This window comes from Galeopterus variegatus, unplaced genomic scaffold (assembly GCF_000696425.1).
Source record: "Galeopterus variegatus unplaced genomic scaffold, G_variegatus-3.0.2 Scaffold1902, whole genome shotgun sequence".
Classification (NCBI taxonomy): domain Eukaryota; kingdom Metazoa; phylum Chordata; class Mammalia; order Dermoptera; family Cynocephalidae; genus Galeopterus; species Galeopterus variegatus.
In genome coordinates, this window is record NW_007728013.1 from 301485 (window position 1) to 314374 (window position 12890).

Sequence of the window (12890 nt, forward strand, 5' to 3'; positions counted from 1 at the left end):
CGCTGGGGCGAGCTGGGGCGCGCTGGGGCGCGGAGGGGTCCGGGCGCGGCGTGCTCACCGTCCGCTCCAACCCCTGGGCGGGAGCTTGTCCCCTGCTAGCTGGCCCGCTGCACGACCAGATGGGGTCAGAGAGTCCCCCAGGAAGAGGGGCGGGCCGAGGACCGCCTCCGTCTCGGCCCCTGCCCTCCCGTCTCCTCCTCCAAGAAGCCGACCAGACGCCAGTTCTGGACCCCACCTGCCCGGGACACCTCCCTCCCCCATCGCACTCAAAAGCCCAGGCCACAGCCTGCAGCCTCCTCCCTGCCTGGCCTGTCACGCTTTCCTCCTCTCTGGAGCTAAGCCTGGGGTAGGGTTGAGGACCACCCACACTTCTTCCTGGGCTGGGCCGGGTCCCAAGGCTGTGAAGGGCCCTGTGGCTTCACACTTCCAGATACCAAATGGTGTGCAAACAGAAACAAAGTGCCCAGGGCCACAGCAGGGGCGGGAGTTTAATCCAGTACTAACCCCCACACTCAAAAAGAGCATCTGGAACAGAGAAGGCTGGCGCTAGGCTCTGCACGTGGGGGGCGCGGGGAGAGCAGGGGTCGTGCATACAGAGGTGGGTCTCCAGGAGCCACAGGCTGACCGGCACGGAGGAATTCCAGAAACCCTTTGCTAGTTGCAGGTAAGGATTCATGAGGGCCTGTGCGCCAGTTGGGGCTCAGAGTCTGCACAGGTGAGCTGGACAATGTGAGATGAGCCAGAGGACTGGGCCACCGGAAGACGGGGTGCAACTCCAGGGAAAAGGGGAGCAGTTGTGGGGGAGGGGTTGGGCCTTGTTACAGTCTGCCCTCTGCCCACACCTGGATGGACGGTGATGAGCAGCTGGGAGGTGGGGACAGGGGCCCTGCACAGAGCCCCATCCTTTCTATCGACCTCGGAAAATCCTCAAATAAACACCATGTGTGTTTGCTGAAGGCCACCAGGGCTCCAAGAATCCCTGCTGTCAAGGCTTTTCTTTTTTTAAAATAGATTTTATTATGTATATTTAAGGTATACAACATGACATTATGGGATACATATAAATAGTAAAAAGGTTACCACAGTGAAGCAAATTAGCATATTCGTTATCTCACACATTTTCCACTTTTTTGTCTTTGTGGAAAGAGCAGCTAAAACGTACTCATTTAGTATGAATCCCAAATACAGTACGCTCTTGCTACCGACAGTCCTCAGGCTGCACATTAGATCCCTGGACGTGTTCATCCACATGTCTGCTACTTTGTCACCTCTGACCTACATCTCCCCATTGCCTCCCGCAGGCTTTTCTTCATTCAAACGGTGGGTCCTTCTGCAGGGCAGCAAGGCCAGGAGTGGGGTGCTCCTGGGGGCAGTCTGCCAAGCTGGTGTCTCCTGGTCACAACCTTGATGACAAAGGAGTTGAGACTCCGGGTCAGGCAAGCTCACCTCTCAGCCACCCCCTCCCGAGGCCACTGGGGATTTTATGGTACCCAGTGCATCAGAGCCCCGCAGGAGGGGAGGTGTGGGGCCTACTCACCCCACTAAATGAAGGGGGTGCCGAATCACCAAGAAGGCAAGCCCTGGCCCCTGGTCATGTGGTGAGTGGGAGCCAGGTCACTGTTCCCCACTTTACAGAAGGGGAAACTGAGGCTCAAAGAGGTGACATAGCTCATCCATGAGTCTGAAGGGACCCAGAGGTGAGACAAGGAGAGTGTCACAGACCATTGAAGGGGCTGGCCAGTTAGCTCAGTTGGTTTGAGTACAGCCTTATAACCAACCCCAAGGTCATGGGTTTGGACTCCTGTACCAGCCACCTGCCTAAAAAAATAAAAACTGAAGGGGCTGGCCACAGGGGAGGGGAGGAGGGGAGAACCAGGACACAGCGGTGCCTTTAAAACCAAGCTAGGTGAGAAATTCCAGGAGGCCAGACAGGGGGAGCCTGCAGAAGCCTGCAGTGTCTGGGGCTGGACAACACAGAGGCCCTGGTCATTTTACATGTCAGTGAAGCGATGGCCTTGGAGAGAGGCCCTCAGAAGACTCAGCCTCTTCCTTCTGTTGCCACCTGGGAAAGACTGACCTATGTGGTTCCCTTGGAGGGCAGGAGCTGCTGGCTCACCCTGGTCCCTGGGAGGCATTGTCCAGCATCCCTTCTCAGACCCCATAGGGAACATAGGAGAGGCCCCACCCAGAGGTCAGCTGTCTCCATTGCAGGGCAGCTGGGAGCATGGGTCAATTAAAGTCACAAAGGCACAAGCCTCAGCAGGCACTTGGCACATGGTAGGCCCATCATAAACATCTTCAAGTTGTGCATACGCAGTATGACCTTTTTGCCCTGGTGGCAGCCCTGCCCTACAAGCTCACTGTCCACTGCTCCCCAGACAGGTTGGTCCACACCAGTCACCAGCAACTCTGGCTCCTCCCCAGCATCCAGCACCCATTTCCTACCTGGTCTGCACAGCCCCACCCAGTATCCCAGAGGCGATCGCTGCAATGGAGGCGATGCTACCAGCCAGCATGAAGATGGGTTCCTGAGGCAGCTCCCCTGTGCAGGAGGCAGAGGTGGCAGGCCTTTAGGTAGGGCCAGGGTAAGCAGGGTTGCCTCATGGTGCCCTTCCTGCTCTTGGCAGGACCCGGGCAGAGCTGTTCCACCTTCCACCAGCCTCCCTTCTGGACTCTCTAGCAAGATCCACCCTCCCAGCCCCAAGGTATCAGCTACCACTCCGGAAATGGAAGGGCCCTCTCACCTGGGGGCACCAGCATGGGGGCGCTGAGCTGGACATTGACATTGTTTTCAGCCTGGCACTGGAACCAGCCCGACGTCTGGGTCAGTGGGAAGGAGAAGTTGGCAGGCTGCCCGTGGGGTGATCTCTGCTGCATGAGGATGTGCCCATCCTTCCCGACCAGGCTGTAGGTGATGGGTGGACTGCCCGAGGACGCCTGGCAGGACATCTCTGCCCTAGGGCCTGACCCTCTGTCCCGCAGGGTGAAGTCAGCCTGCAGCTGGGATACTGGCTCTGGCAGGGTAGGAAAAGGTAATACGGGAATGGCTGGGAGATTTTTTTATTTTGGGGGGGCTGGCCAGTTCGGGGATCTGAACCCTTGACCTTGGTTTTACAACACCGTGCCGGTGCTGTAACCGGCAGAGCTAACCAGCCAGCTCGTGGCTGGGAGATTTTAACCCTACTCCCCCCACGTAAGTTCTCCTCATTGCAGAATGCCTCATGAGCCTGGAGGCTGAGCTGTGACTGCCACCTTCTCCAGGCAGCCCTCTGGAGTACCCCTTTCTCCTTGCACCTGCTTCTATCCTTCCTGCAGTGTGTACCACACAATTTCACATTTGGGTTTATTCGTGTGTAGTGTATTTCGGGTTGCCGGACTTAGCAAATAAAAATACGTGGCACCCAGTTAAATTTCAATTTCAGATAAGAGATAAGTAATTTTTTAGTGTAAGTATGTCCTATGCAAAATTAATCTGGCAACCCTAATTATATCCTTTCAGTCTTGTTTCTTTTATTGGAAAGCAAACTCCTTCAGGACAAGAACTGTCCCTTAGAAGATTCAAGATTCTGGAATTCCCCAGGCCTTAGGCCTGATGCGCTAAAGATCCTTACTGATTAGTAACAACCACCACCCCTTGCTTTTTTCTTGCCACCTACTAAAAGCTTTCATTTCATCCTTTCTATACCCCCTGGGGTAGGTCCTATTATTTTCTTTGTTTTGCAGATGAAGCAACTTAGGCCCAGAGGTTGAGTGACTTGCCCAAAACCCCACAGCCAGTAAGTGTAGGGATTTTAACCCTCGCCCTCCTGGGCTCCAGACCCTGGGCTCTCCCGCCTGAGGCTGTTTCCTCGTGTTCTTAGTTGAGGGGCAAGGAATGGTGGGGGATCGTGGTCCCACCACAGGGCAGGCAACACTTCCTGGTTCCCACACCTCATGGCTCCCACTGAGAAGGATACCTGAGTTAAGATCAAGATGGAAATGGGAAAAATGCGTGGTTTGGAGCTAAACGGAGAGGGGTTTGAAATCAGCCTTTGCTGCTTGCAAGCCCTCGGCCTGGGACAACCTCCAAGAGCTTTGATCTCTACATCTACAGACCCAGAACCTGGAGATCAAAGGAGATATCACGCAAAAAGTGCCCAGTTTATCAGCTTGAGGTCCCAGCTCCACAAGTCAGGGCCCAGCCTTGGAAACTTCAGCCCTCGGGTGCTTTCCATCTATGACCTCAGGCCCCTGACAGAAGATTGCAGCCTGAGGGCCTATAGCCAGGATGGGACATGCCCTATGACCGGGTCCCGTGGCACTCACTGGAAGTGGCCTTGAAGAGGGCAGCCTGTCCTCGTTCCTGCCCTCGCGCCCTGGCCCTCTCTAACCCCAGTCCCCCAGACTCTACAGTCGCACCCCCAGGAGCTCCCCACTTATCTGCACCCCACGTGCCTCCTGTTGCCACGACCCACGACTCACTGGCCCACAGCTCCCAGTACATCTGCAGCCTGGCACTGGCCACGGGGGCACCCAAGGTGGAGGCTGCCTGGCAGGAGTAGGTGAGCAGGTCTGGCCTGGACTTGAGTGTGATGTTGATGCTGAAGGAGGCTGGGCTGTGGGTGCTCACCACCTTCCTGGCCACCTCGACGTCCTGGCTCCCCCAGAGGGAGTAGGTGATGGGAGGGGTTGCCCAGGGTGAGCTGCACGTTATGAGAACGTGGCGGCCTTTGGGGAAAACCTCCAGGACTTCATAGGCAATGGAGACCTCGGGGGTGGCTTCTGGGAGGTGAAACAGTTCGAGAAGAAAGAAAGAAACAAAAAGTCACCAAGCACTCAACAAAGTTCATCAAGAAAATGCTGATTTGGCAAATTCCTCGAAAAGTTAAATAAGGCACGACTGCATGACGTGGTAATTCCGCTCCTAGACATGTACCTAAAGAACTGAAAACAGGGCCCTAGCAGGTACATGTGCACGCATGTTCTAGTCGGCACTAGTCACAGCAGCCAAAAGGAGGAAACGGCCCAAATCTCTGTCCGCAGATGAATGGAAAAACAAGACGTGGCTGATCCATGCAAGAAACATTATTCAGCCTTAACAAGGAATGCAGTACAGACACACGCTGCAGCCTGGAAGGACGTCATCAGCATTATGCTGAGTAGAAGAGGTCAGACACAAAAGGCAGCTACTGTTTGATTCCACGAACGTGCATTTTTTCTTTTTTTTGGCAGCTGGTCTGCAAGGGGATCTGAACTAACTCCATTTATGTGAAATGTCCAGAACAGGAAAATCCACAGAGACAGAAAGTGTTGGGAGCCTGTAGCCCCACACCCCTCCTTGTGTGACCGTGCCTGCGTGACAACCTGCTTGCGCCAAATGGCCATGCTTACGTGATATCTGCCTCATAATCTGTTTGTGCCTGGGACGCTGTGCTCCTGGCTATGCAAGTCTACTCAAGAGTGACCTCTTATCTCCTTCCAAGTTTCTGCTTTCTTGTAAAGATTGGGGGCTTCTTTGCATCAGAGATTTTCTGACTTTGTTTCTTCTCAAGATCTTATCGTATTCCTGCATTCCTAACTCCTTACAATATGCTTGCTTTTTCCTATATAAGATGTAACCTAAGAATCAATAAACGAGACTTGATCAGAATACTGTCTTGTCTCCCATCTCTCACGTCTCTTGCTTCCATCCCATTCCCACTCCCCCCTCCAGGGTCTGCGTTGAATATCCCGCAGGCCAGGACAAATAAGTACTCAGAGAATAAGTACTGGTATCCCATAGGCCATGAACTTAATGTTAATTTTCCACTTTTGCTCAGGAAATTTACAATAAAATAAACAGCTACAACAAGGACAATCAAAGAGTCCCAATTAAACATAACAGGCAATTGACCCTTATTTGTTACATATGGCAATGTCCTAGTAACCAGTGTCCCAGTTTGCCTGGGACTTTCCCAGATTTAGCACTGAAAGTCCCACAACCTTGGAAATTTCACAGTCCTAGACAAACTGGGATAGCTGGCATTCCCATAATGAGGTCATTAAATTTAATTGAGTGTCTAGTTTGTTGAATTGTGTGGGATTTCCGTCTGCAGTGATAAAAATGTTTTAGAAATAGATAGAGGTGGCAGTTGCATGACATCGTGGAGGTACTAAATGCTACTGAATTATCGCTTGATTTTTGTTTTTTGGGTGGGTGGCCAGTACTGGATCAAACCCTGGACCTTGGTGTTATCAGCACCACGCTCCACCCAACTAAGGTAACTGGCCAGCCCTGAATTATCGCTTCAAAATGGTTAATTTTTTGTTATGTGAATTTCACTTCTAAAAAAGAAAAGAGAAAATGCTAGCAAAAGACCTGTCTCCTGGGTTTAGGTTCTTTCTGCCCAGAATATTTTACTGTAAATAGAAAATGAGATTTGGATATGAGTACTTTGGAACACAGGCATGGAGATGTTTGGAAGATGGGTCAGGAGGGCTGGCATTCTGGATTAAACTTCTGCACTCAGGGGCTTTTTCATCGAATGTAAGCTGCAAGGGGACAGGCACCATGTCATCCTCCTATCGCTGTATCTCTGGCCTGTGGTAGGAGAGCAGAAGTGGACTTTGTCGGCTGAGTGACTCACTGATATTAAAGGCAGTTACTCTCAAGTTCAAGTCGCATGCTGAGGTGTGGCCTATGCTCGGCTCCCAGGAACCTTGTCCCTCCAGAGCTGGGGTTGGGGACTGGTAAAGTACAAGGTGGACCAGGGACCCGACGACCCATCCCTGCCTTCAGGTTTGAGCCTGGTCTGTGGTCTTGAGGAGTTCAAGTCTCTGTCCATCCTCAGCTATCAGAGGCCTTGTCATGGCAGACCTGCCACGGGACATGGGATGCAGGGGCAGTGGCCAGGCTCCTGCACCCAGAGAGGGTCAACCTCTGGTTTAAAAGGACAGTCAAAAGGCAGGGGACAGATCCAGGAGAGGTAGTACAGGGAGGGATCCCAACCTTGGAGGGAGGGGCTGAACTGGGGAGAAGCAGGCAACTGCAAGACTTTGGAAGAACGTAGGAGACCAGTGTGCCCACAGCGCCTAAGGACCTCTCCTCTCTAGACCCAGGAGGGAAACCCACCCTCCTGCGTATTCCAGAGGCATTCACCCACCCACCAAGACTGGGGTCTGCTTGCAAGTGACTTTTCTATTTTGCAGATAGATCCTGGAGTTGATTTCAATGCAGAAAACATCTCTAAGATCTTCCTGTTAGGCCTCATGCTTCCTTTACTGATTCTGCAGGACAGCAAGATTAAACAAAGGTGCCTTCTGAACGGGGGGTTTGGGGCAGAGGGATGTATTAATGGTGGGGACCTACTTGCATTTTCAAGAATAGTGTGGGTAGGGGCAGTTCTTGGCAGGGAGTGGGGGGGGGTAGGGATAATCATCTATGAAATCTAAATATCATAGACTTTATAAATCACCCTTGCCCGGCTGGGCATGTCTGCCCCTTAAAGCACACTGCAACCAAAAAGCTGACCATCGAGCAAAGAATTGGAACAAACTAGAGTGGATGTTCTGAGACATTTCCTGGAAATCCTGAAGTTTCTGGCCACCGAGCGCATTTCTCAACCAGGCGCGATTCAGCCTCCAGGGGACCTTTGTGTCTGGAGACAGTTTTGGGTTGTCACAAATGGAGGTTCTCTTGACATTTAGTGGGTAGAAGCCAGAGATGCCACTAAATACCCTGCAATGCACAGGACAGCCCCTCACAACAGAGAATTATCTGGTCCCAAATGTCAACAGTGTTGAGGCTGAGAACTCTGATCTAGACAACCAGCCTTCCAGAATCAGGATTTCTTGCCCTACTCAGGGCTGCATAGATGTCAACAAATATTTTCTCATCTTTTGAAACTTCATGAAAACTCCTATTTGTTGTGGGGGGGAGGGCGGAATTCTTTTTTTCAAACAGGATTTCATGCAAAATCTTTAACTTGAAGAATATAAAGCTATATCCCACTGCGGGTTCGGATCCTATATAGGGATGACCGGTGCGCTCACAGCGCTCACTGGCTGAGCGCAGTGCGGCTGGTCTCAGAAAGGACAAAAAAAAAAATAAAAAATAAAATAAATAAATAAATAAATAAAGCTATATCTAAATGTAAAGTTACGGGCCGGCCCGTGGCTCACTCGGGAGAGTGCGGTGCTGATAACTCCAAGGCCCCGGGTTCGGATCCCATATAGGGATGGCCGGTTCGCTCACTGGCTGAGCGTGGTGCTGACAACACCAAGTCAAGGGTTGAGATCCCCTTACCGGTCATCTTTAAAAAAAAAAAAAAAGATAAATGTAAAGTTACTCTCTGGGGCACCATTTTGCAGACTTCTACCGATAATTTTGTCCATGCAGCCCGCGGGGCCAAGAAGCCTCCTCCTCACAGTGCAAAGCTGATCTTAGGCACCAGAATCTTACCTCCAATGTAAAGTTACTCTCTGGGGCACCATTTTGCAGACTTCTACCGATAATTTTGTCCATGCAGCCTGAGGGGCCAAGAAGCCTCCTCCTCACAGTGCAAAGCTGATCTTAGGCACCAGAATCTTACCTCCACGTGGGGGAAGTGAGAGTCCAGGGCTGAAGTGTGATCACACTTTCTTTTGCTCCTTTCATGCAGGGAAATGATCTTGACTTACAAAAGTAGAAAGAAAAACTACCCCCTTCATTTCCATTTCAATGGCCATGAATAGAAGCTTGCTTTGCATAAGCCCACAGAGGGCAACATTTTTAAAGTACACTATGCAGTGGGACGTTCACTTTTTATTCTAACAAGACGTGTGTGTGGGGGGGGTTTCCTTTTGGCTGTTTAGTTTGTGGATCTAGCCCACCAGGAAAGCATAGTCATTCAATTTAAATTTTTTTAACTTTTAATTTAAAAGTCATGGGCTGGCCATTTAGGTCGGTTGGTTAGAGCACAGCCTTGTAACACCAAGGTCAATGGCTCTGATCCCCTTGCCAGCCAGCCTGCCGGAAAAATAAATAATAAAATAAAATTCTTCTACTAGTCAGAACATTTGAATAATGAGATGGCACACTCTAAACGTGGTGAGGCAAAGATAAGGCCACCCTCGGGATGGGAAGCCAAACCAAGCTGAGAACTGCTAAAGAAAGAAAGAAACTGTAGGGCTGGTGCCCAGGCCCCAGACCTCTCTCCAGACTTGTCTGTGATAACTGGAAGCTTGGAAATTTGAGTCCCAAACCTAGAGATTGCAATTCATTAGACCTGAGCTCGGGCCCAGGGATCTGATTTTGAACAAGCAGCCCACCTGTTGAGGACTGAATTGTGTCCTCCAAGAAGATATGTCAAACCCTAACCCCAGTATCTGTGATGGGGACCTTATTTGGAAAATAAGGTCTTTACAGGTATAATCACGTTAAAACGATTAACTTAACTCCAGTAATCCACAGTGGATTAGGGTGGGGCCTAATAAGAAGAGGAAAAGACACACACACGCACATGCACAGCACAACGCCACGTGACAGTGGAGGCCACCACCAGAAGCCAGGAGAGAGCAAGGAACAGAGGCTCCCTCCGAGCCTCCAGAGGAGCCAGCCCTGACGACACCCTGATCTCGGACTTCCAGCTTCCAGAACTGTGAGAGAACAAATATCTGTTGTTTTAAGCCACTCGGTTTGTAGGACTTTGTTAGGGCAGCCCCAGGAAACTCACACATCACCCCTCATAAGTGATTCTTATGAAACCTTAGAACCTCATGCTGGAAATACCAAAGTGGTTTTAGGAGTAATTGGGGAAAACTCATCAAGGTTCCTCTGCCTTCTCCCGAGGGAGTGAGTGCACTCTAGTTTAAATCTGTCCTTCAACCAGATATTCTGGACATTAGGGAGGGACATTGTCATTAGGTTATTATGGGTGCTATGAAAACCCCCAGGCTCCCTTCTCCACCCCCCTGATGAAGTCCCACCTCTCAACCTCACCAATCCCAGAATCCTCCCTCTGTGCCCTCTGGGACATAGGCTCAGCCAGCATCCAATTCCCCCACCCCCTCAACCTTTCGACCAACATCTCGTCTTCTACATCCCATGGAAACCACATCCCCCCCTCCCCAGGGCATTGTCTACACCTCCAGCTGTCTCAGGGGGTGCTGGGTCCCCACAGCCTCCATGGCACTGGGCTGGGACGACAGGGTTGACATCCTCTTGCTATTTCTGGACCGTTCTTCCTCCCTCCTCCCTAAACACCAGCTCGTGTCTTCAGACATATTCCACATCCTTGTCTTAGAAACGCCCATGGTTCCTTGAAGAGTCTCGCCCCTGGTTCCTGCCACGCTTCATATTACACTTGCCATGATTCTTGGGGATTTCAAAATACACCGAGATCCTCTTTCCAGTGTCCTGGAACCTCGGTTCCTAAAGTTCCCTAGTGTCGTGTCCAGCTTTCCACTCCCATCGGGGCTGCTTCAGCTGCATAACATCCCATCACACTGTTTTTGGCCAATCCCAACAGCTGCTCAGGCCAGAAACCTTGGCCCCATCTTCGGTGGCTGTCCCCATGTCCCATCCCATTGCCAGCACAGCTGTTGGCCTCTGGAATACATGGCCACCCCTTCTCCCTGCCGACCCTGTAGCACCCTAATGGCTCTCTGGCATTTGACCTTTGATCTCCATCCCAACACTGTGGCCAAATGACCCCATCAAGGGTAGAGCAGACGGTGCCCTGCTCCAAAACTGCCCCCCTGCTGCACCCCACAGGGCCCTCCCCAGTCAGCCCCACACCCATGCTGCTGACCTCTGACCTCCCCCAACATTCCCCTTCCCCTTGCTTCCTGCCCTCTGGCCACACAGGGCCCTAGTCCAGGCACATCCTGCTCTGAGAACTCCTTCATGTGCTGTGACCCTTCTCAGTGAGGGCTTCCCAAGTGCACCCTCCCCAGGAAGCGCTGCCCCTCCCCGCCACCCCCAGACCCTAAGATAACAGCAAAGACGAGAACAGAAACCAGATGGAGTCTTGGCGAGACCTTGCACCTGAGACCTTGCATGGAGCCTCCACAGCTCACGTCCCCCTCCCTCCTGCTTGTCACTTCCCACGTCCCATTCCCTCAGCCCCCTCTTTTTTTTCTCTATAAAAACCCTCAGTAAGTCTGAGTCCTGGAGCTGGCTTCAGTCTGGCCATCCTCCTCCAGGTTTACTGGCGAGGTGGGTCAGCCCAACATCTCTCTCAGGTCACCGGGATTCCTGGATGAAAGCTGACTTCCATTTTCACCAACAACTGGCTTTCGATTGGTTTGCTTTTGTCTGGCAGGAGGCAGCCAGACCTGTGAACTTTTCTCTAACACCACCAGAATCCCCCAGCCCTCACTGGGGTCACACCCAGCAGGCAGAGCTGTGGGGCTCCTGGAGGGGCTTCCGCTCCAGATCAGGGACCCCCCCCCCCAATAGCCCAACTGGGAGCCAAGCACTTTTCTTGCCCCATGTCCCCTGGAGGTCCCTACCCTGCCTACTCAGCCCACTCCACTCCCCCCAGGGCTCTGCAGGGGGTGGGCAGGTTGTCCAGCTGACCCCCAGCACACACCTCCTTATCATCAGCAACCTCCTCCCAACCAAGCCACCCACTGTGGGTGGCGACTCTGACGCCAGGGTCCCCAGCTGAGGGCACTTCTCCCTCCAGCCTGCTGGGCTACTCACCTCCCTCCTGCTCCCTGGAGAAGCTGCTGGTGGCTGTAAGAGAGGGGAGGGTGGTGAGGAGAGAGCCTGGGGTGCAGGAGGTGCGGGGTGGGGCAGGGGTTGGAGACAGACCACAGAACCCTTGCTGAGGCCAGAAGGGAGGTGGTCCCATGACTCAACAAGCATAGCCCCTCACAAAAGCTCTTTTGAGGCCCAAAACATTTATTGTCACGAGCCCATTTTGCAGAGGAGTAAGTAGAGGGCCCAAGGTGAAGCAAAACTGGCCACATACGCAGTAAAAGAGAGGCTGGTCTGAGACTCCAATCTTCCTTCTCCACCCCGTGCTTCCAGAGGTGGCCGTGCTTTCAGACCCCACCTCTCCTGGGCTCCTTAGCACCCCCATACCCTGAGCCCACCTCTTCAAGGCCCTGGCAGCAGCCCCCTCCCACGACATCCCCAGTGGACTCACCCAGAACGGCCAAGCAGAGCAACCGAAGGAGCCTCATGCCTCCGTGGCTGTGGGGCCTCTGCTCAGGCTCCTGAGAGCTTCCTAGGTCTTGGCCACCTCCACCCTGGGGCCCCCAGGATGCTCCTTGGGTGGCCGCCTGCTGCGAGAAGATAACCTGAAGGCCTCCGCCACCCAGAGAGCCTGGCAGGCCCAGAACAGCAAACTCCCCCACAGTCCTCCAAACTAGGAGGAGCTGGGCCTTGAAGCCAAACCAGGGCTTTGACTCAGCTGTGCTGCAGAGCTCTGGGCCCCTGGGTTCATGTGGTGGACAGATGTCCACATTGCTAGCCCCCGGCACCTGCAAACATGTCGTGTTACATGGCGAGGGGGGATGAAGGCTGCTAGTCTGCTGGTTTTGAGATGGGGGGATCATCCTGCATTATGCGGGTGGGCCTGGTGTAACCATAGGGGTCTCGACAAAGCAGCCAAGGAGAACTGGTGGGCTGGAGCCCTGCTAGGGAAGCGGGGGGCAGAGGTGACTTCTGTCCATCTCATGTTGGGTCACATACGAGCACCGACTGGGCACCTGCTAGGTGGCCGATGCTGCCCCCAACCCCCAAATTAACCCTCAGACTGCACAAGGCCCCTGGTCATTGCGGGAGTGTGATGCCACTAGGGGTTAAATGTGTTTCCCAAAAGGTCAGGTATTGCACACTTGACCTGCATCGTAAGGTGCTAAGAGGGTGGGAAATCCAATTATGGTTTTTGAAAAGTGGGGCCTTTGAGAGATGATCGCACGGTGAGGACTGTGCCCTCGTG

General features: G+C 52.7%; 1 protein-coding gene across 1 annotated transcript in view; it reads right to left on the bottom strand.

Annotated features, from left to right (window-relative positions):
• The window catches only part of SYNGR2 (synaptogyrin 2), a gene marked incomplete at its 5' end in the record, with an annotated part of 16569 nt that extends 4444 nt beyond the window's left edge, over window positions 1-12125 (bottom strand). Inside the window, 2 exons of the mRNA XM_008579512.1 lie at window positions 11645-11677; window positions 12093-12125. Of these exons, the coding sequence (XP_008577734.1) occupies window positions 11645-11677; window positions 12093-12125 (66 nt within the window). The remainder of the gene's footprint in view (window positions 1-11644; window positions 11678-12092) is intronic.
• Between the last annotated feature and the right edge of the window lie 765 nt (window positions 12126-12890).